Raw genomic sequence first — 24,668 nt, 5'->3', positions numbered from 1 at the left:
GCAGTGTAGGGCGGTTTGACTGCAGAGGCATCAGGTTCAGAGTTCTTTCTGTGTTTCTCCACTTGTCACATCATCAAGATGGAAGCAGCATACACTGGCATCAAAATCCCATGCCGAGACTGGGACTTCCCTGGCGGTCCAGTGGTTGGAACTCCAAGCTTCCAATGCAGGGAGCCTGGGTTCAATCCCTAGTTGGGGAACTAAGATCCCACATGCTTCACATGGCCAAAAAAAAAAAAAAATCTTATGCCCAGAAGTACATCCTGAGACCCAGAGCTGCCATTTCCTAGACGAGCTGCCTAAACAGGATCCAGAAAGTTTCAGCACATATAAAGTAGGGGAGCGGTACCAGACTCCCTTTATCTTAGAGTTATCCTGAACTCTGGGATTTCTTTGGAAGGAATGATGCTAAAGCTGAAACTCCAGTACTGTGTCCACCTTATGCGAAGAGTTGACTCATTGGAAAAGACTCTGATGCTGGGAGGGATTGGGGGCAGGAGGAGAAGGGGATGACAGAGGATAAGATGACTGGATGGCATCACTGACTCGATGGACATGAGTCTGAGTGAACTCCGGGAGTTGATGATGGACAGGGAGGCCTGGCGTGCTGCGATTCATGGTGTCGCAAAGAGTTGGACACGACTGAGCGACTGAACTGAACTGAACTGAACCTCAAAATAAAAATGAAACCATACACATGCAGCCACTTGATAAACCCTTAAATTCAAATGACCACAAACTACTATTTTAGCAACATACAAAGGGCTGAAGTGAGATGGGGATAAATGCAAAGGAGACAGAGGGAATCTCCCTGTTACTATGCAACCTTATAGCTTACTCATAATTAATTACCAATGCCATAATTTAGAGTTTTTCAAATATAGTTAGTCCCAGAACTTTTGACTTGAAGTACATCTAATAAGGCCCATACATTAGAAAACATGGCCTTGGGGTTTGGTTCCAGGTAGAACTTAAGACCTGCGAAGGCAAGCACTTTGTCCTGTACCCTGCTGTACCTCCAGGCATAGAAGAGCTGCCTGCACTTAATGTTGTTGCTGTTGTTGAGTCCCTCAGTCATATCCGACTCTTTGTGACTGCATGGATTGTAGCCCACGGGGCTCCTCTGTCCATGGAATTCTTCAGCAAGAATCCTGGAGTGGATTGCCATTTCCTTCTGCAGGGGATTTTCCTGACCTGGGAATCGAACTTGTGTCTCCTGCATGGGCAGGCAGATTCTTTACCACTGAGTCATAGGTGCTCAATAAAACGTTCTGCATAACGAATACACCTTCCCTTAGACTTATTTGAAAACAGCCTCCCAGAAGAATTTGCAGAGGGAAGTAAAACAAGGGTTTTTTGCACTGCTAGTGAAAGTGTAAAGTGGTTAAAAGTTTTGAAAAGAGCATGCCCTCATTCATCAAAGACTTTTTAAATTATTTACTTGCTTATTTGGACGCATCAGGTCTTAGTTGCAGCATGCAGCATCTTTGGCCTGGGGGACTAGTTGAGGCTTTCAAACTCTTAGCTGCTGCCCATGGGATCTAGTACCTTGTCAAATCCAGGACCTTTGCATCAAGAGTGCAGAGTCCTAGCCATTGGACCACCAGGAAATTCCCTCATCAAAGACTTTTAAAGTGTTCATACCCTCTCACCAAGTTGTGCCATCTCTGGAAATCTACTTGGAAGTTATCCTAAGTATGAAGAAAAAAAAGTTTGTGTCTAAAGATGCTCAGGAGATGAAGTACTGTTTTAAAAGGGGGGAAAAAGGCAACCATCTGAATTATGTTCAAAAGTTATTGAATTATTACATCACAGAATATCCACTTGATGGGTGAAAATCTTTTTTTTTTTTTTCTTTGGCTTGCGTCTCACCCGTCCAATGACACCCCGGGCGCGGTGGGGTGGAAAGGAGCGGGCAGGGGCAGGGGCAGGGCTAGGGCGGGGGAAGCTGGGAGGGAGAGAGAAGGAGAGGGCGGGCGAAAGCCCGGAGCGGGAGTGCGGGTGAAAATCTTATAACTAAGAAATACGATTATATCATGCTGGAAGCGTGTATTTATGAACCATATATAATTTAGTACACTTTTTTCTTGTATTAAGGAAAAAGGCAAGATACTAAATTATACATACTGTGAGTCCGTATATGTGATAAAAACAAAAGCAAAATAAAGAGCATTATTGAGTGCTAGTCGGTCAGAAAATTGTTCTATATCTTGTTCATTTTTCCTAACAGCCTGTAAGGTAGGTGCTATTATAATACTCACAGATAACAACACTGAAACACAGAGAAATTATATAACTGGGTAAAGGTCAGTGAAAGGACTGGGATTCTAGCCTGGGCAGTTCAGGCTACTCTCTGAAAAAATAATGGGAGACAACACACTAAAATATTGACAATGGCTGCCCTCAGGTGGTCCAAAAGAGGGCAAGTACATTCCTTCTACTTTTCCGCATTTTAACAAGTTTTTTGTAATGATGAGAAAACTGCACTCATCATTAAAATCAATGACTTTTCACGTAAATTAATGACTTAATAATTATAAGATATATAATTCATATATAATAATATATAATATAATGTTATATTATATATAATAGATATATAATTATAGTAAAACTGAGCAGAAAAACACCTTAATTGACCATAGGGCCCCATTACTGCAACCCAGAAACTCCAACCATGCTCCGACTGCAAACTCTCTTCCTTACAGAAAAGAAAAATGACAAGTCCAAGTTCGATGCATGAAACAGGGCACTCAAAGCCAGTGCACTGGGACAATCCAGAGGGATGGGATGGGGAGGGTGGTGGGAGGGGGGGTTCGGGATGGGGGACACATGTACACCTATGGCTGATTCATGTTAATGTAGGGCAAAACCACCACAATATTGTAAAGTAATTAGCCTCCAAATAAAATAAATTAATTAATTTTAAAAATAAGTTTAAAAAACTAGTGTTCTTTTTATGGGGGAAATGGGTTGAAAATAGGTTGTTTTTATGAATGCAGAGAAACTAGCCAAAGCTAGTGTTGGATTCTCAGTTTCAATGTCACACTTTACTCAAACACCAGTTCTATTTTTAGGTCTGCTTCTCAGCTAATTACTCTGCCCTACCCAGAAGGAAGTATTTAATCACCAGAACCTCACGCGTCCGCACAAACCAAGGGGGTCAATGTTGTACTCAGGAAGATGGGGTGGACTGGGGATGGCGGTCAGCAGAAGCAGTCACGGTCCGAGTATTAGGGTCCGCGGCTTGAGCTGCAAAGCTGCATATACAGCATATACAGAGTGCAAGGACCTGCACTTGATACACACTTTGGCGCGGTAGGAAGAAAGAGTAAACATGCTAATTGTGCTAGTGATGAATGTGAAACACAACAAATGCCACCCTACTTATCCAAATGGAAAGTTAAAACTAGGGGCAATAACTCTATTCTACACTAAGGGCCAGTAAGTAACTCAACAATCTCATTTCCAGATGCTCTCCGAGCCCTCTAGCCTCCACCCCCACCAGCTCTGAGGACCACTCGCTTCTGAGGACTACAACTCCCAGCCTGAGGGAGACCCCGGGCATGCGGCCTGACGACCTACGCCTACATTTCCCAGCAGGCCGAGCGGCTACGCTGACGCACGCGTGCGCTCTCTGTCTCTCTCGCCGACTCGGGTTTGACCTACAGCTGCCAGGAGAAGATGGCCGCGCTAGCAGTGTCCGGGCTGTCCCAGCAGGTGAGAGGACGGAGGTCCTGAAAGCCAGCGGGAAGAGCCCTCCCGGAGTGACCAGCACTGGACCCCCAAGCCCCACGGTTCCAGGCCACACCTGGGGAGCGTAGCGGCCGTTCAAGGTCGTGCGGTCGGGAGAGTGGGGGCAACGCTGGGCGGCCCTGTTTCCCCCCACCCCTCCTTTCCACGGGATGCGCGCGGGACACAGTGGACGCTGCACGCTCGTTTCTAACCTTGGCGTCCTCTGAGCACAGCCCCGGGAAGGAGCTGGTTGAGAGACCCAGGAGAAGGGGGATCTATCTTTGTTGTTGTGATTAAACGACTGCTAGTATTACTGGGTCAACAGTAATCCTAAAGAGTATTTGTAAAACGTGTTTCACATTTTTATGAAGAAAATGAGGTTGGAAAGTTTACATGACTGGTTTTTGACTAAGTAAGGGTAGAACTGAGATTCGAACCACAGAGTCACAGAAAAATTTGTGCTCTTTATGTTATACGATGCTTTATATATATATTATAACACCTTGTACCTTCCGTAAATTTTCCCTAAGTGTTATATAAAGTCTTTTAGCCCTCTCAGCTGTATAGTACACTCTGGAATTATTTGAAGGTGGAATTATTTGAAGGTGACCTATACCCTTGCGGGTGCTTTTTAAACTCTGGATTCCAACTCTTGATAGACAAGATACCATTTCAACAATATCAAGGTTAGTATCTTGGTAGGAAACAAGCTGGAGAATTCATCTTTATCTTCAGATAGCTTTTGGAGTCTTAAGAAGGTACCTCTCTCGCAGATAATGCCTGGAATCGTCCCACTTGTTACTGGAATCGTGCTCCACGATGGTAACATAAATGCTGGAAATCTTGTCAATTTTTTTTTTTTAAGACTGACTTCTGAAACTTGGGCTTCCCTGGTGGCTCAGTGGTAAAGAACCTGCCTGCCAATACAGGAGACATGGGTTCCATCCCTGGGTGGGGAAGATCCCCTGGAAAAGGGAGTGGCTACCCACTCCAGTATTCTCACAGCGGGGGAATCCCAGGGACAGAGGAGCCTGGTGGGCCGCAGTCCATGGGGTTGGAGAAGAGTCACACACAACTGAGCAACTAAATGTTTCTCAAATTTAGTGTTTCCTCTCCCTTACTCGTGAGCCAGCCTCACAGTGGGAAGGCAGTTTTCCCGTGCGGCCTGTAATGACTCTTCAGTGGGGAAATTTACTCCTGGGTGAAGAAGAGCAGCTTAGCCTCATAAAATCTATGTGTTGATATAAGGAAACACAAGAAGTGAACCATTTACTATTTTTTACTATCAGTAACCTCATTCAGTCTTTCTGTTTTTGTGTTAAAGGTGCGATGCTTCAGTACATCTGTGGTCAGGCCATTTGCCAAGCTTGTGAGGGTATGTCAGCTTATTTTTCTGTAATTGTAAAGCAAATAAATGTATGTGGTTTCAGACAACAATACATTTAGGCATGGATTTTGTACAGTTAACACTTAAATCTTTCTGCATGATTTGTGGTTCCCCAGACATGCTGGGGAGTAGCGGAGCTAGGGAACAGGATAGTGTTGAATGCCTGTCATAGACCAGGCCCACGAAAAAACCTTTTAAGTTGGAGAATTTCTTAAAACACAGTAACAGTGATGGGAGGTAGCTGGTCTTCCCATTTTACAAAAGAGGAGGGGTTATTCAGCTTAATCTCTGAGCTGGACAGAAACTAAATCTTGCTCATTAAAAACCTAAGCTTTTCCAGTACAATCACACAGTACCACTAAGCATATGTAGTCATACATTGATGATACTGTGGTTTAAAAAGCCTGTGGTTCACTGTAAAAAATAATTCAAGCATCAGGCACTTAGTAAATTGCTAAAGGGCTCCATTAAACTGAACATTTATGGAGATACTCTAAGGGAAATCTGCAGTATTGCTATGAAATGTATAAAACTGTGCTTGTATGTGTCTCATAAACACCTGTTTTCCGGCTCTAACGTGTTCAAAACTGCCTTCTATCAGTGTTTAACACCGCCTAAACTTGGAACTAAGTAGTTACTGGATTCGAAGGAATCCTAAGTTTATCTCAAAATTAGCACGGTTGAATTTTCTGTAGAATGGAAAGGGACTTTAGACACCATGTTTTCTAAGCCCCTCATTTTAAGAAGAGGAATTGAAAGCTCATAGATGGAGTGACATGGCCAAGGAAACATCCCTTACTTGTTTGAGAATTGTCATTCAGAGTAGCATTTTACAATAATTTTAAAATTATAAATATTTCTGCTCTTGATACCATGATATGGTCTTAACTGATTTTCCTTTTCTCTTCTTGCCTTACTCCACCGTTGTTTAAAGCCACCTGTTCTGATATATGGCATCGAAGGCCGCTACGCCACAGCTCTGTATTCCGCTGCATCTAAACAGAATAAACTGGAGCAAGTAGAGAAGGAGTTGTTGCGAGTAGGAGTAAGTAGCTTTCCTGTTCATTGTTAAGTTCTCATTGTATGTTTTTTCCTTAGATCTTTGACTGTGCATCCTTAATGAAGTATATCCTAAGAGAAAAAGAATTGCAAAAAAAGGGAAAGAAGAAAACATTTCCTGTAACCATGTTGATAGTTATAATACTGGGTAAAATTGTTCTGAACCTATTTATAATAGGTATATGTAAGAATGTTAATGTTAGGAACCGAGATTTGGGGCTCAAGAGAAGAAATAGAAAATCTAAATTTTAAGAAACAACTGCCATTTCAAAGGAGGGTTAAAAATTACCTTGAGCATTTATGCTTGTACTACTCGGTATTTCCAAAGTAGGCTTCAGGATATATTATGACCTTGTTTTGCTGGGAATTTATTTCCCTTCTGAAGTCTTTTCCTCAGCGTCAGTTGTCATTTTATTCCCAAGATGTGAGGGAAAGTGAGCAGAGCCCACTGGACCGCACATTAGTGAAGGTGCCCGAGCTGCAGGACGATGACAGAACGACGGAGGAAGACCAGGAGACTGCGGGGGAAGCTGATTTGTATTTTTTTGTAAACATGAAGAGTACATGAACTGAGTTAACAGGAGCCTGCAGTGTGGCTTAAACAGGAGGATCGCCACTGCAGGTTCCCTGAGTCGTCTGATAGTTAACAAGTCGCTCCAGATTTTGTTGCTTCCCCTTCTTTTACTTTCTAGTCACCACCTAGAGTTTGTTTTTGTGTTTTTAATCTTAGAAGGGGAAAACCCTCACAGACTAGCTGTATAGAACAACACTTAGGCGTTTTGTGCATTTTTTCATTTTGAGCTTTTGTGGGAGCCTTTGTCCTAATGCTCAGTAACTCTAGCTCTGTATCCCTCCCTCTGTCCAGTTATCCAGTGTGCTTGATCTTCGCTGGTACCCTCACCTGTTAGGATGTTCACAGACGCAGCAGCCTGACTTGGAGATGCTTCTGGGCTGGGGTAGCTGGAGTCTACAGGGTCGCACAGGCTTTTGGGGAGGTGATGGTTCCTGCCCTCTGCTGTCATGCACACCCCTCGTAAACCTGTGATGTTCACAAGCAAGATAGCACCTGGCTTGTGGGCCTTAGAATAGGGTTTAATTAAAACTGAAGTCCGTTAAGCTGTGGAGACATACAAAGGCGGCAACCTTAAGACTCTTTATGAAACAAAATCAGCCATTTTTTGGCGCCAGGAGGAAAACGTGATGCTGCCAGGGTGTCGCTAACGGTCCGTGGATGATGCAGCAGAAATGGTTAGAGACCTGAAGCTGGGATGGCTCCAGTTCCAGAATGCTTGTCGTCGTATAAGCCAGCAGTGTGTATGGGAAAACCTTGTTTTGGGGGGGTCACTCGAGTTGAAGTTTTAACATTAGATGGCAATGTAGGCACGTAGCTAGAATCAGAGGCAGAAATTGTCCAGGAGCCCAGGAGAGGGGTTGATCGAAAGGTCAGTGGAGGTGTGTGACCAAGAGATACCCACATGGAAACAGCAGTTGGTTTGCTGGAGCTCTGGCTTGACGCTGAGGGGAGCAGAGTGCTGGAAGCTGCCCGTGGTCCCGGACTTGACGTTTGTGATGTAGTGGGACGGCGACAGAGTCGTCTCTCTTGTGGTCGTGGAGACAGAGTGGTCTCTCTTGTGGTCTTGGCACTCTGAATTTTTTGGCCGTTTTTCCTCCCAGGAAAAGCACCAGAGCTCCCACCCAGCAGTGGGTTGGTTTTCCCGAGCTCTGGGCAGCTGGCCGGAATCCGGATCAGCCTTAGAGGGAGAGGCCCCCGAGGGAAAGGCCAAGGGGCCGCCTGCACTCAGTGCGTCTCGTTAGGTCTGCGTTGTGTGTGGGCATCACTGCACCCTCTTAGCAGGGAAAAATCAGAGTAATACCCACAGTAGATACATTACAGTATGCCACAGATCCAGTCTCATGGCTGCTTAGTTTTTTAAAAATAATCTCTCTTGAAAAGCAAAAATCAACTTCATTAGAATGGTTTTAAATATTTTCACACAATACCATATCCTGTGTAAAATCATCTGTGGTGCATTCTTAAAGGCAAAAATTTATTTGACTAAACTTTTCTAATTTTATTCATGAAATGCATGATTCATCAGAAAGCGTGTGTACAGCAGCTGGCATCATTTATGTTCTAGAGTCTAAGATTATTTTTGGTCCTTTTAGCAAATCTTGAAGGAACCCAAAATGGCTGCTTCTCTTTTGAATCCCTATGTAAAGCGTTCAGTTAAAGTGAAAAGCCTAAGTGACATGACGGCAAAGGAGAAGTTCTCTCCTCTCACGTCCAACCTGATCAGTAAGTATTAGCTCTTTTTTTGAAGTCTCTGAAAATTCTGCTCCTGAAACTGTGATCCCTGGACCAGGAACACCACCAGCCTTTGGCAGTGCAGAGTCTCATTACCCGAACCTGCTAAACCAGAATCTGCATCTTCACTGGCCCCCGAGTGAGTCGCTTGCACATGCAGTTTGAGGAGCACTGTCGGAAGGACGTTAAGATGCAGGAGTGTCTCAATGCGTAGTTTCACCCCTTGGAGGAGGCCAGTGGGATCCCTGCCGAGAAAGTGGTTTACAGCCAGTGGCTGCGTCTCTGTCCTTAAAGATATTTGCGTTCTTTGGTACATTTTAATTGTTTTTCAAATCCCTTGATCACTCAGAATCCAAAGAAAATGTGTAGTGAATATAAGTATGTTAATTTGGGGATTCATGGGATAAACCTGAAAATCAGATTTCAAGCTGTGATGAAGAAATCTATTGCAGATTCGTTTAAGAGACACACCCCTTTACACATTTAAGTCCTCGTTGGTGCATTCTTTTAAAAAAAAAAAAAATTGAATATTCTTTTTAGATAACAGGTTGCAGCTTCTCCATCCACATCCTTAACTGACATTGAATATAGTATTTTAAGGCCATGTCAGTTTGCGTTTGAGGTGAATATACTGCTTCATGAATATGACTTAAGTGAAAAATGTTCACTTTCCCAGATTTGCTTGCTGAAAATGGTCGCTTGAATAATACCCCTGCGGTGATTTCCGCATTTTCTACCATGATGAGTGTCCACCGTGGAGAAGTACCATGCACAGTTACCACTGCATCTGTAAGTAATGAGTTGTTGCCACTGCATTGTCTTGACTTTCCATTTTGTAGAACAAAAAGAAAAAGGCTAAAATCAAGAAATCGGGGAGCCTGGCATGCTGCAGTCCATGGGGTTGCAGAGAGTCAGACACAACTGAGCAACTGAACTGAACTGTCAGTTGGGAGGTCTCTTCATTTATACCAGCTTCTGTGAACATGGCAACCCACTCCAGTATTCTTTCCTGAAAAATCCCATGGACAGAGGAGTCTGATCGGCTACAGTCCGTGGGGTCACAAAGAGCCGGACACAGCTGAGCAACTTCACTTCCCTTCTGTGAACCTCTGCTTTACAAGGCCCGGCAGGTGTCTCCCTGGTGCTTCCCTATTCAGCGGTTATTCGTGAAGACTGCAGGTTGGGTTAAAATGTGTCAGGAAATACTGGTTTATATTCCAGTACAGGTTTGAATTATTTTTTAAACATCATGCTCAGTAGTTTACTCAAATGTAATCTGTTCATCTTTTGTGGTGATGAAGCAGAAAGTATAAGGCGCACGGGCCCCATTGGTCTTATGGACTTGCTGAAGTAGAGTATAATAATAGTCACCATTTATTGAAATACAATGTGCTGGGCACTTTATAATTTTTTTACTTAATGTCAAAGGTCTGCGTGAAGCACAAGTATTGTTACCCTTATTTTACTAATGAGGAAACCAAAGCGCAGGGAAAGTAAGTTGCTTGCTGGAGGTCACAGAAGGTGGAGCTGGGATTTGAACCACAGTCCTGTCTTCTAGTAGTCCCTGCTCCTTACGTGGCACTGCCTCGCTGGAATGAGTTTCATTGTTGTCCAGTGCACAGTGGAGTACGTTGTATTTCCCTTGTATTCTCTTTGCACTGTAGTTCATTGTAGGAGAACAGTCTGTTGGGCTTAGTTACCTACCAAGCATGGTAGAGTTACTTGGGGTATGCAGCACCTGATCTTACCTAGATGAGTGTTTGTAGTGCTTCAGAGATTCTGACTCTCCAAGAGCGTAACCAATGGTGCTCCTGTGAGGCGGGCTTTCACACGCCCGAGACCAGCGCCGATGAGTGCCTCTTGGGGTGCGCCTCCAGAGTGGGTCCCCAGATACCGAGCACAGGAATTCACACAGCCTGTCTTGGTGAAATGTTCCCAGAGGGAGATTTTTCTCTCCTTCTACTGTAGTAACTTGTTTTACTTTACCTGAATTTAAGGATGTTTTGTCCTTTTTTAGGCTTTAGATGAAGCCACTCTGACTGAATTGAAAACGGTCCTGAAGAGCTTCCTAAGTAAAGGCCAGGTTTTGAAATTGGAAGTTAAGGTAGGTTTTTAATTGTGTACAGTACATTTCCTGAGGTTGTTTGGCACTTAAAATGGACTGGAAAGTGAGAGCAGATTATGTAAAACTGCCTATAGTAGAACCTTTATGTTTATTTTCAAAATAGACTATTACTGAATCCATTCACAATTTGACTTCTTTTTCCAGATGTAATTATTACATGTTACAATAGACTTTTCAGAGCACTTTTTTTTATCTTCTTTTTCATTAATGAAATGTCAGCGTATTTTCACATTTCCAACCTATTTTCTTTCCTAGATTGATCCGTCGATCATGGGTGGAATGATTGTCCGTATTGGAGAGAAATACGTTGATATGTCTGCAAAAACCAAGATTCAGAAGCTGAGCAGAGCAATGCGGGAGATTCTGTAAAAGTGTTGATTTTCTAAAAGTGAGAATTCTTAAACTTGGAGCAACAATAAACACTTCCTGAACAGGGCACACTGTGTTTACTGCCTTTTAAAGCGGAAGTGCAGGGAGCCTTAGTTTTTATCTTTCTCTCAGGATCCCCTTAAAGGTTAAAATGCCCTTTGAAATTTAGTTTTTGTCGATTGTTCTTAGAAATTGGATGCTTATATATCCCTTAGGGGAAAATAGCCTTCATAGCAGGCGCTATTAAGTTCTTCACGTGTCTTACCTCATCCCTTTGTCTCTGAGTCCAGAGCCTGGGCAGGGGCTGAGCCTGCAGGTGAAGTTAAGGTCGTCATGTCTTGAGTTTTTCAGCTGTTGGTTTCATCTTGATTCAGAACTGGAAGTGGCCTCAGCCCACGCTGGTCAGACGCCGGCCGCTGCTCCTGCTCTGCCACTTTGTGCTGCTCACAGCCTCTGCAGCATGTGGGCCGAGCCCCTCGGCCGTGCTCCCGAGGCCACGTGCCTGCCACGTGCCTGGGCTGCTTAGCCGTCCAAACAGGGCCGGTTTGTGCTCACCCGAGTATTCTGACAGGTTCATATGTCCAGCCTGTGCGTTCTGACGAGCCGAAAGTGATCCGTCCTCCACTCCACTCTCCGTGTAATTCTAAGTTCAGAGGCGGTGATGTCTATAAAAGCTTCCAGAGAGATTCTGGCCAAAAACACATGTCTCTTCTGGAATCGAGAGAATCTAATTAAAAGCAGTGACTGCTATCACTGGGGCAGAGGTCCAGGTGAGAGCCGTGCACTCAGCAGGCGGCAGGTTTCTCAGCTCGCCGGGCGCCACAGCCCTTGGAGTGTCCTCTGAACCAAGGATGCCCGGGAATGTCAGCCCAGGACAGAGTCAGGACGTTTCCCCTCTTGGGCACACCAGTTCCAGTACACTGATGGTTAGAAGTCACTGCTCTTGGGTCGAGCTTCTGCCCGTTGTGTGTGTGTGAGTCGCTCAGTCATGTCCGACTGTTTGTGACCCCATGGACTGTAACCCACCAGGCTCCTCAGTCCATGCAGTTCTCCAGGCAAGAATCCTGGAGTGGGTTGCCATTTCCTCCTCCAGGGCATCTCCCCCACCCAGGATTGAACCCAGGTCTCCGGCATTGCAGGCAGATTCTTGACCATCCGATTGGTTCTGCAAGTTAAGGCCTTCCCAGCCAGGTTGGGGGAGCCAAGCACACAGCAAACTTTCCTGCTTCTCTGAGGGTTAACAGTCACCCTGAAATTGCCAGAAGATAACATCTCAAGAGACAACCTGATGCATACTAAGCCACCGCATGTCAGGTCATAGGACATCCTGACGGGACTAGAAGGCTTGTGGCCACAATAAGCCTTTCTCCGTGTTTCTCCCAGACTGAAAGTGACCTCACCAGGAGTAACAAGCACTCTAGAACCGTTCAGCAGGAGGTTCCATAAGGGGATATGACGTGCACCCACAGTGCGCCCCCTGACTAGACTGTTCTGCTCTGCAGCAGTAGGCGTGAGGGTTAAGGACGCGTCTTAGAGCCGTCTGGGGGTGCACATGCAGGCCTCTGCTGTTTAAATCCCTAAAGCCTCCTGCTTTTGGGGATCAACTTCCACCCCGTACGTGGAAGAAGCTGTAACATCCACTTGGTGAGTAACTGCTGCAAGAGTGAAGCGAGGTCATGACGAGTTCAGTACTGGGTCTCCCAGATGTAAAGATGTCGGTGAAGGGTGTTGGTCCCTGGCCTGACAGCCTCTGATTTTGGGCCATCTGACCCCAGGGATTGCCTGACTGGCTTCACACAGCACCTGACAGGAGGTAGGCACTAGACCAAGTCCATCTAGAATCGCCTGCAAAATCTCCCATCTTCAAGGATGTTCAGAAATCCTGTTCAGAAAACCTGTTCAGAAATCCTGGTTTCTAATAGACCATTAGGGTGACTGACTCGATCAGTCCCCTAGGAAAAGCTCCCCAGTAAAATGCCCTTAATTTGGACCTAATACCCGCAAACTGAAGGCTGCTCTGTGGTTTCCAAGACTGCTTCATGTTACATCTTAAATATTTAAGCTTCAGATGGCTCAGACAGGAAAGAATCTGCCTGCAAGCCAGGAGATGCACGTTTGATTCCTGTGTTGGGAAGATCCCCTGGAGAAGGAAATGGCAATCCACTCCAGTATTCTTGCCTGGAGAATCCCACGGACAGGAACCTGGTGGGCTACAGTCCATGGAGATCGCCAAGAATCAGACACGAGCGAGACAGACCTCACTCTGCAAGTGAGGGAAGAAATGGAGGTTTGCTCAGGGCCCCCGCCCCCAGCCTCCCCTGTATTGTGTTTGTTCCTGCTTGCCCCTGGCCACTCCCTGGCACGTGGTGCACCCGCACTGGAGCCAGCAGGCAACACTGAGCTCAGGTGACTCTCTGGGCCCCTCGCACTTGGTCCCTTAGACACTCTTGATTCGCCCTTTAAGCCAGGCCAGCTCTTCCCTGAGCTTGCCCTCCTACTGGCCTCAGAGGGAAGAGCGCTGTCCGGACAGCAGCCGCCTCAGGTGCCCATTCCTTGGTCACCTCCAAGTGTTTGGACAGCGAACAGATTCCCTTCCCAGAGCCACCCGTCATGGGCAGAGGCAGGGCTGTGCCATCTAGGAAGTCCTCAGGGCACTGAGGGGCCCGAGGCCACCCCCTGCACCTTGGGCAGGGACCAGTGTGCCTCCACCTGACGTGACGTCACCCTCCTGGCTATCACAGTGCTGAAACGAACTTCCTCCTGGCAAAGCAGCTCCACCGTCAGCACGTGCAATGGACAGAGACACCACTGCAGGCCTCTCCGTCCTCTCCCAGGAGCCAGGAGGGCTCAGGCTGGCCTGTGGCCCCAGGATCCAGCCACCTAGCTGCGGACATTTGCCAACTTCCCTGGCGATTCCTGGTGCTGGAGCTACTAAGTTCCGGCAGATGAAAAGAGAGGAAAAGTGTCCCTTCCCAACTGGCCTCACGAGGACCGGGCTCGCAGTTCCCTTTCCCTCTCACTAGATGTGGACGCAGTGGAAAGTGCAGCTTTTACCTCTTTACTTCAAGGTAAAAGTCAAATGATCGCAAGGCCCTGCCAGGCCAGACCTCGGACCTCTGGGCTATTAACAGGAGGGAGAAGAAACCTCCCACTGACGCCACGGGAGGGTGGTCTCTAAGGGCTCAGCAGCTGCGCCTGTAACGCAGCCAACACTGCTGGTTCCCCAAGACCATCTGCCTTCCTTCCGGCTTGCCTCCTGACAGGGGTTGCACACCGCACACCCGAGGCAGACCACAAGCTTTGAAGACGTGTAACAGCTGATGAAATATCTCTGCCGGTAATACTGCCCAATCCAGAATCCAACTCAACAAACTCCTTGTTGATTAAGCACATAGAAACGGGGGGAGGGAAGTGACGAAATGCTTCAAACACTACCTTGTGTGCTTATCAGAGATGAACCTAGAGATCTGTGTACAGTGACAGTCTTCATGGCACTTTTTTTAAATCTAGATAAAAATTTTAAAGCAGCCTCAACACACAACCATTCAGGATTCTTTTTAAAACTTAGGGTAAACTGGAATATATTCAAGCAATGGGATACTATGCAGTTCTTAAAAATCAAGATGTTCAAAAACAGATAGATGACAGATACAGCTGTATAGTGGAGAAGGAAATGGCAACCCACTCCATTCTTGCCTGGAGAATCCCATGGACAAAGGAGCCTGGCAGGCCACAGTCCATGGGGTCACCAAGAGTTGGACACGACTTAACAACTGAACAACCAAACAGTCTGCTCAGAAAGGAAGAGGGGCAGAAAGAACCCAAAGCAATCCATTGTAACAAGGTTGGTTTTTCTCCTTTTATTCATGAACTATGTGAATTTAAACCGTACAGGTCAAAATGACCAAAGAATTGTTTGGAAGAGATTGTTCTTTTAGATTCCAGATACACAGAAATATCCATCTGTATTGATGTTGCTACTGGTTTAAAGAAAACAACACTCAGTTACCATAATCTTGATCAGTCAAATTTAACATTTCTTACATAATAAGGTGCCAAAGGAATGCTCAGAGAGCAAACCTAACCTCAGCTTCTTTTAAACAGAAAAGAAACCTAATGTCTTGGCCCTGCTTCATCAAACAAATACAGAATTCTACAATTTATAATAGTGTCTAGTAATTTTTGGAACTCCATTGACATTACACACCAAACAATATAGTCTCCCTTTGATGGGAAATTAAACAATACCGTTATTTGGCAACAGAAGTATATTACAGTTAACAGGGTGTCCGTCGGGGAGGTGGAGTGGCTCATCCCACCCCCCGGGCAGGGCTGTGAGGGGAGCAACATGCCCCCAACACTGTGACCCATCTGCTGCTGGAAACACAAGGGACTCGTGTCAGGACCGATACATTCTTCTCTAAATAGGTGAAGGCTAACTGGAATGGTCACTGCTGAGCAGGACGCCATGTTCTCTGGCTTTTCTTGACCCCAGACTTTATTGGAACAAGCAGGACCCAAGGGATGGTTGACTGGCTGACTCATCTCCACGTATAGCCCTCTTGCCACACCAGCCATGAGGACTTGGTGCCAAGGAAGGAGGTCAGGACTTACTCTGGGTGGGTCGATAGGAGCTTATCCACTTCTGCTGGCTAGCTTTAGATGGCCTTCCCAGGCCACCTTGGACAAAGAGGTCCCTAAACAGCTCCATGTTTGGAAAAGAAGTCACTCACATCCACCCAGACAGTTCCTCAAGGTGATTTTCAGATCACTCCTATGATAACAGATTCCACGAAGCTCCCAGAAATCACAGCTCCCTGCGCCCCCTGAACCCTGAATTCCAGGAGGTCACTTACACGCCAGCATTTGCCAATTTGAGGTGTATCAAAAAAGGACTTGGACTGTTGGTTGACAGCATTGGGAAGCATACAGCTCATTGAAAGAAATGTTGAAAACCTAAGGCACGCATTCCCTATACGTCCTTTCAAGCCAGGGCCCTCAGCGTCCCACACACAGCGATCTGTATGCAACACCCGCGGCTCACCAGGAACATGGCCTTTTTCACCGCTCCATCGTTCGCAGCCTGACGAGGGAGGCTGACCTGACAGGGTTGCCTCCTCCTGAAAGGACCTCTAAACGCACCTCTCGGGGGTTTGCATCTTGAGTTTCATAGGATTTTGCGTTGTATCCATCCTTAGGTGGCCTGTGGGGACATTTCCGGTGGCAAAGGATACGAAGTCTGTGCCCAAGAAGCAGCCTGGACCTCTGACCCTTTTCTGGGACAGGGCAAAGAGGAAGGCCTCTTGCTTTGAGGTCTCCATCATGGACACAAGCAGCTAGAAGGCTGCTCTGTGCTGCCTGTCCTGTGTGCCAGGAACAGCTTAACCCAGAAAGCCTCAAACTTCATCCTTCACCCAACACAGGAGAGCCACAGTGGGGATAGTGAGGATGCCTCCAGGAAAGGAAAATGCAAACACCAAAGGGATGCATTGAATCTATTCAGAAAGAGAACTGCAAAGGGTGACCCAGAAGTCAGGACATTCGGAACTTTCTAGAAGAACGATTGCTCCACCCAAGATTCCTGGCCCATCTTCCAGAACCTATGGAAGCTTCCAGAGCACATCACTCAGATCTGATGGGAACCAGACTCTCAAGCCTCCTATCCTTCCTGACACAAGCACCTTCCCGAACAAGTTACCTGTTTAATGAAATACAGGGGTCTCACCCAAGGTCATGGCTAGAGGACACTCATCATCTTATCATAACACCACCCGTTGCATTCAACTTCACATTTTCTTTGCCCCTCCAAAATGACTTCTTTGAATGTCTAACATATGCAACTCTGGTTTTCTTTTTAATATATGAAATTTAGTTGGGTCGAACCCAAGTAATCTGATTAAGCACTCTCTACTCTTGGAATAGGTTTTTTAACTTTTTCTATAGTTTTATGCACTTAAATTAGATTCCTAAAATACTCTCATATACATACAGAAAAATAATCTCTCAATGACAAATCACATTTTACAATAACAAGTTAATTATTTATAACTACAGAATCTGCATTAGTTTATGCAACACTTAACAGCATCACCTCTTACACACCATATGTACATTGAGTCATAGACATTCCCATAAACTTACGGCAGAGATTTCTGGACAAACCATTGAAAGAGCATAACTTTTTCCACTTTACGTAGTGGAATTCTGCATTTTTCTTAGCTGCAAACTATATAAAATGCAGAAAACCAAGAGCTGAGGACTGCTTATCATACACGGGACATTCTGTTGCAGACTCTCATCTGTATACATGTATTTACACATATGCTAACCACCTATAGATGTGAAGATATACGCTGATGTAGCTAAGGCAACAGGACATGAATTATGAGATCGCCAACTTCTCTGTCCAGGTAGGACTATGAAAGGGTAGAGAAAGGGCCCAAAGGGTACAGATCTCAGCCTGCTTGGGCTTCAGCAAAGAAGATCTGAAGTTGGTTTTACAGTTTAAAGACACTTGGGCTATTGGCAATGTACATTTTAAATGCATGTGTTAAAATAAATATCGTTACCAAAGATCTTGCTAGAATATCTACTGTCTGATAGTGAATATTTACCAGACAACATTTTAAGATGTTGATTTGTAAAATGTACAACAAAATGTTCACTCGTGAAAACTAACACTGACACAATATTAATTAAATGCCTCTAGAAAACACTTTCTGAACTTTCAGTAGTCCGGATGATTGCAATACAAGTAGAAACAAAGCTATAATTTGTTATTTCATTCAAAATGACACAACCAAACCCATGCAAGATGAATTTGATATCTCTATTCAACTTTCTGTCAGTATTTTTACTTAGCAAACTTTATAATCCCAGACAGAATCAGGAAACATAGACAGGATTATTGCTCTGTGTAGGTAGACGTGAAACTGATTTGCAAAGGTCAAGCAAGGGTTTTGGAGTGTCCTGCTAAGCGCTAGAAAGTGCTAGTGAAAGAAAGTAAGACCCAGCACACAGCGGGAGGGGCGACTCCCGTGTCAGCTGCCTCCCTGGCAGCTGGTCTTCTAGAACCCGAGGCTACTCACACAGTGGGGTCTCTCCTCCCGTCAGCCCCCTCATAGGCGGGATCCTATGGCAGACACCCCAACTGGGAAGTAGCTGCATCTCAGTAGCAGGTACCTGCAGACACCTGTGTACCCAGCACCCAGCCTGGGCAGGCTTCACTCTCTCCAGGAAGAGGAGATAGAGGAGCAGCATCCAGCCCCGGGGAAGGGGCACCGGGCACCACCCACCCCCACCAGCTCCCTGCTTCTTGTTGCCATCACTCAGATGGTCACTTGGAAGGCAGAGGCTAGAGGAGCCTGCCTGACCCAAAAGCAAAGAGGAGAAAAGCCCCCAGTGGACGACTAAAAGGAAGGGTTTTATTTCCGATCAGTGGGTTAAATGGTAAGGACTTGGAGGGCTCTCGGCACCCGTGGCCCGCCCTGGACTGGGAGCCCACAGACCAGGTTCATCTGTCATCTTGGGGCTTGAGTCCTACACCTCTGACTGATCCAGATCATTTGTGCTTTTAAAAGCAGACATTTTGAAAAGTGTTACCAGCCCAGTTCTCCACAGCCTGCCAGGGAGACTTTGCAAAGTAAGAAGCAGAAGGTGAAGCCCCACCTGCTTCAGAAACCAACTGAAAAGACAGTGACCAGGGCCGGCTTCGTGGGCGTATGATCTGTGCAGTCACAGGGGACCCTGTGCTTAGGAGGACCCGCTCCTGGTTTCATTCTCTGCTGTCATCACCTTGAAATTCTTCACAATTCTCAACAAGGGGCCTCACCGTTTCATTTTGCACTCAGCCCACGAATTCTGCAGCGGGTCCTGACCTTGACTGCAGGAAAAGTCAGACCCACCTGTTCACATATCCACTCGTTCCCCCTGGTGCACACGCAAGCACACACACGCGCACACGCACACACCATGCAATGATCTGCATTGCCCCCCTCAGCTCCTTGACATCTGAAATCCCAAATGTTATAGTCTCCACCTAGAAACTCTGCGATCCAGTCTAAGCAGAGGGGACCTGACTTCTCCAACCCCTTGTTGGGGTGCCTCCTCCCCATGGACCCACCGCGGCTCGGCCCAGCAGTAGGCAGAACACCTCCAACTTCACACCTGAGGCCCCTGCAGGGCTGAATCTCAAAGAGGCCTTCACCAAAGCAGATGCAGAAAAAGCATAAGGGCTGAGGACCCCTTATCACCCCAGCCCCGGGAGCAGAGAAAGGCAAGGTGTCACCAAGTACCGCAGGAGTGCTGGCTTCGAATCCCAGGCTCGCCGCTAAGCTCCCTCCCCCACCACCCTGCTCAGACCCAGCAAGTCCCTTCCGATTTGCACAAGAGCATGGGCTGCCGTCTATGGGGTCGCACAGAGTCGGACACGACTGAAGCGACTTAGCAGCAGCAGCAGCAGCAGCAATGCCCGGGGAGCTGCACTAGGTGGAGCCAACGGCCTGAGATCCGCCAGTGGGACCGGCTAGTTTCCAACGCCGGGGAGCGCGCCTCCTAGCGGTGACAGTGGGTAGAACGGCAGGGGCTAGCTCCTCAACCAGACGCGGCAAAGCTACCATCCCCCCTGCCCCTGGTTCCTGCATCACCCTCTCTGCCCCAGGCCCCTATTCTGTTTAGACTGAGAAACAGGAGGAAATCAGGGCTTTGAGTATGAGAGGGAAAATGCAAAGGAACATAGCTTTAGAAACAGCCGCACAGGAATGTTATTCTTTTTCAGTGAAAAAAGTACAAAACCAGAGTTCCTAGAAGAAAAATATGCATTCTTTCCACTGCATAAAAAGAAACCCTGGTTACTGGGTAAGTTCTCAGTAAATATCAGAGAGAGAAGTGCTCGATTATTTTCAAGGCTGACCACATATGCCCACTTCTGAACAGGTTTATTTGGTGGGCTTTGAATCCTAAAATAGTCACACATTTCTGATGATTTCAACAATATAGGCTGGTATAGAAAGTAGAACAAAATCGTTTTAAAAAATGACTCACAAAACACCCTGACATATACTAGGGGCAAATTTACCCTGAAATCTGACAACCACACATAGTGTTGAAAAAAAATTATTCTGTGGGTGTTATCTGGTTCCCCGAGGCCAGATTAAAGAGGGTTCCTTTCAGTGCAGGAACGAATTGAAACTGCATGTCACTGAAATAATTTTTGGAGGTGGAGGTGAGTTCTTACAAGCACTGGGTGTTATTCAAATGACTTAAAATAGATCTACAATGAGGTTGTGAAAGCCACAAAGGCAGACCCCCTCCTCACCACCTCCCAGCCCCTTGGATAGTGGTCAGACCCAGGAAAGGGGACTCCCTGAATGAACAATGTATTATTAACATTACTGACAGTGTTACCAAGAGGTCACAACCCAGGGATAAGACTTGCCAGCTGTTGGCATCTGGGTTTTAATACTCCCGAGATAGGGTGCTGTTAGAAGTTTTCTATCTTTCATGCAGGATGAATTTTCCAGGCTTATTAGGAATAGATTTTGGCTCCCAAAGGTAGCAGATTATGTACCTTAGTTGAGCCTGGAGACCTACGAAGATATTCCTGGATCTGACACAATGCAGGGTGAGGAAGTGAAAGTTCTAGAATGTTCCTTTCCTCTAGCTCAAAGAAATGGCTGCTTTCCAAGTGCAATAAACATCCCAACCATACTGACACAGTACTAAGCAGCCCCCATAAAACATGGCTCTGGGCACTGCCAGCTGAGTCTTGGCAGCTGACCTGAGCCATACCCTGCAGCCAGGAGAAGCCGCTGGGTGCAAAAAGAGGACAGTTTTAGTTTAACCAAATACCCTTTAGGGTGACTCAGACCACAGCATCTGAGGGCTTCACCATGTCCCCAGTTCACCAATCATGCTTCTGCTGGGTAAGAATTAAAGTCCTAATCCTAAAAGCCAGTCAAGAATATCCAGCCTCCTCTGTCGTCATTGCCTCACTTTCCTGCGCAGGAGGCTCTGAACTTGTAAAGCAAGGGCACCTGGAGCAGGCAGACCCCACGCTAAGCTCACACTAGCCTCAAGTCTGAAGTGACCCTGCCACCGCGAAAGCACACAGGGGTCCATTTCTACATGCCAGTGTCTGCTGTAAAGCTCGTCTCCAGCCCCAAAAAGAAGGGAAAATACAATGAACTGACATAGAATGAAAATCTACTTGCTGTTCCCAGTGGAAATTCTTAAAACTGTTACATGCACAAAAGAAACATCCTTTCTGTGAACCAAAAAAGCCCAACCAGCGAGGGAAAAAACCATCTGGAGTAGAGAGAAGTCTTTTTCTGCTTCTCAAAGTACAGGCAGGTGGTGCTAGCGGTAAAGAATCTGCTGCAGTGTAGGAGACCCAGGTTCGATCCCTGGGTCGGGAAGATCCCCTGGAGAAGGGAATGGCTACCCACTCCAGTATTCTTGCCTGGAAAATTCCATGGACAGAGAAGCCTGGTGGGCTACAGTCCATGGGGTCACAAAGAGTCGGACATGACTGAGCGACTTTCACTTTCACAGTACTGGCGAAACTCTAAAATAGACTCCCAGGTCTCCGTCCGGATAAAACCAGAAGCATTTCACTCCCTCCCTTTGCTTTGTTGTCCAGCTCCACTGGATTCTAGAACACCCCCACTCTGCTGTAGTCAGTGGCTTTATGCTTGCACCAGTCTACTCCTGGAGAGACAGGAGTTTGGGGTACCAGGTCACCAAGACAATGCAAGTGGTAATTTACTCATTTTTGGATGGATTTTTTCTCCATTAAATTCGATAGTACTAACCAGCTGAAATGAGTTACCTTCCTAGACTTAGGTCATGCTTAAATTGTTCCAAACGCAAAGAAAAGAAATAATTCCCCTTTTAACATGAACATTCCTTGGAAGCATAGCTCTCTCCTCTGCCTTCAGAGGTCAGGGACATGTAGGATGCCTGGCCCCAGTCTCTCAAGCACATCTGGATACCCCAGCCTAGAAAGATCTGTGTGTGTGCATGTTTGAGTGTGTGTGCCTGAGGCCAGCCCTGAATCTGAATGAACCACATCCTCAGGCTCTGGTGGGAGGGTCACAGCTGCTCTGGTTCCAGGAGACATGTTGCCCACCTGCCTGACAGAAAGACCCTGCCCCAGAGGGACTGGGAGAGCTGGTTGACAAAGGAGGCCCAGCCCAAGGGCTCCTGTCCTCAGGGCACGTCTCTGTTAGCAGTTCCCTTGCTGGGCTTAGACGAGGTCAGTGTGGCTCAGAGAAGGAAGAAACTCAGGATGTCTGGAGGGCTGGAGTCAATGCCAGAAGGGAGTGGCCAGGGGAAACCCTGTGTGTGGAAAGCAAAGAGCTAGGACACAGAAGGTGTCATTTCATCTCTATGAAATACAGCCCCGGCTGCCCAAAAAGGTAGACGCGAAGGACTAGTCTCAAAGAACTGGAGACTCCATGCGTCATCCACATTCCTGAGTCACAGCTGGATCTGACAGGCAGCCTATCTCATCCGTAAGGAGGATCAGTCACCTTACAAATCAGCCTGGTGAGTACAAGGGCACTCATCCAGAATCGCTGCCCCGGAGGAGCACCGCAAGGGTGCTCAGTACAGTCACCTGGGAGAAAAGACTCACATATTGCTTCTTCATGCGACATTAATTCCGATAATGGGACTCTGCATGGGTGGGTGAGCTGGTGGACCAAAAAAAGGCGACAAGATGTTTGTCACTGAGCGCATCACATCCACCCTACATGAATGGTGATGCCCAACATCCACACGCAAAGAAAGCCAATGAAGAAAAGGAAGGAAGAAAGGCATTGCTCTGGTGACCCAATATGACTCCGTGCACACAGGTAACCCTTCTTTTTCTACCATAGTCACGTATCCTCCATAAAGACACTGAACAAACTGTATTGGGTATAGACATTGGAAAGTGTGACTGGTAGGTCTATTCATAGGTTTCACTTAAAACGGTTTCCTAACAGCATCGAAACATACATATACACTTAAAGTATCCGAACCATGCTTGCTGCTGGAAAGTGGTAAATGAATGCATGCTTGAAGTTGAACTTGGTCTCTAAGGTCTTCAGCTGAGAGTTACTAACTAAAGGGTAGATCTGCTTGTTTCAAAAAATACTTATGTCTGTTGTTCTTGATACAAAAGTCTACACTATCTTTAATAAATAAATAATAAAGTGTATCTTAAAAGTATGAAATGTAAACTTTGTTGCCCTTTCCGACACATACATTTTAAAAATTGCTTGAATGATGACAGAGCTCTTATGGGAAAGGATGACATGACACATTGGGTTCCCCGCAAAGTGGGTAGTTCACTATCTTTTTTTTTTTTTCCTCTTTTTTGGCCACACCATTTGGCACGCAGGATCTTAGTTTCCCAACCAGGGCTGGAACCTGCACCCCCAGCAGTGGGAGAACAGTCTTAACCCCTGGAACCACCAGGGAAGTGCCAGTGCTATCTTTAGAATGCATTTCTACAATCCTAATTAAATTCTAAGGACCTACAATCAAGGAGAACACCGTCTCACCCAGGAAAGCTAGACTCCAGGACTGAGAGAACATGCAATGAACATTTCATGAAAAAACGACAAACTGGGACTATGGGAGCATTAACATGCAAACAAAGAACGATCCACGCTTGCCACGAGCAAATCAATTCTTACCTAGTCAACCAGCCTATCTCCTGGCATTTAAGGAGAAAAACTGAAAGAACTCAAACTGGCATTACTCAGCCACAAAAAGGAACGGAACTGTGGCCGTTTGCAGAGATGTGGATGGACCTAGAGACTGTCAGATAGAGTGAAGTCAGAGAGAGAAAAACAAGTGTCATATATTAGCATATATATGCGGCATCTAGAAAAGCAGTATCGATGATCTTATGTGATAAAGACATAGAGAACAGATGGGTGGATACCAAGGGAGAAGGAGGCGGGGGGGTGGGCGGTAGATTGGGAGAGTGGGACTGACATGTATTTATACACTACCATGGATAAAATGGGTGACTAGTGAGAGCCTACTGCACACCACAAGGAGCTCCACTCAGAGCTCTGCGGCGACCTAAATGGGAAGGAAACCCAGAGAAGAGGGGACATATGAATATGCATGGATGATTGACTTTGCTGTACAGCAGAAACCGACACCGCAGTGTAAACCAACTATACTCCACTAACAATTTGAAAAACAAAAAACTCAAACCGAACTTGGCACATGGTCATACACTCCTAATTCTGGCATCACGCTGTGCGTCCTTCCGTTACTGAGAGGTTGGCTGTGTACGGCGGGCTTTGGGAAGGAGTCTCAGGTCTCCTTCCCTGGAACCGAGGGGCTTGCCCACTCCTAGCGTCTCTCCCCCACCACAGTAATAGATTTCCTCCGCGGATTGTCAGTTTTCCTTTGCACACCTTGGGGACACCTTTGGGAGGAACGTACCAAAGACACGTGTGGAAATTGCCCATGACAAGCAGGCAGGAAGAGGCTCAGAGCTGGTCACCAGCAACCACTCTTGTTCTGAAACACAGGACCTCCAAGCAGAAAGGGAATGTCCAGCAGGGCTGGAGATGGGGACCCCATAACACCGTCAACAGCCTTTCAGGTGAGCTACAGCGACCTAGTCCCACATAGTATAACTAGGTAGACAACCTCCCTTAACCCTCTTCCAGGGGTGTGGG

The 24,668-nt window shown here is 46.4% G+C and overlaps 1 protein-coding gene across 1 annotated transcript; it reads left to right on the top strand.

Moving 5' to 3' along the window:
• The first annotated feature begins 3,662 nt into the window (after nucleotides 1-3,662).
• ATP5PO (ATP synthase peripheral stalk subunit OSCP) lies at nucleotides 3,663-11,047 on the top strand. Its single transcript, XM_086413868.1, has 7 exons — nucleotides 3,663-3,720; nucleotides 5,060-5,110; nucleotides 6,057-6,167; nucleotides 8,348-8,477; nucleotides 9,163-9,275; nucleotides 10,504-10,590; nucleotides 10,867-11,047. The coding sequence occupies exons 1-7, from the start codon at nucleotides 3,685-3,687 to the stop codon at nucleotides 10,978-10,980; spliced, it is 642 nt and encodes a 213-aa protein (XP_086269994.1). The 5' UTR covers nucleotides 3,663-3,684; the 3' UTR covers nucleotides 10,981-11,047.
• The last annotated feature ends 13,621 nt before the right edge of the window (nucleotides 11,048-24,668 follow it).

Source organism: Bos grunniens, chromosome 1 (assembly GCF_055505025.1).
Source record: "Bos grunniens cultivar Pamir isolate PY7600 chromosome 1, Bosgru_T2T1.0, whole genome shotgun sequence".
In the NCBI taxonomy this organism is placed as follows: domain Eukaryota; kingdom Metazoa; phylum Chordata; class Mammalia; order Artiodactyla; family Bovidae; genus Bos; species Bos grunniens.
This window is presented reverse-complemented; position numbering and strand designations above follow the sequence as displayed.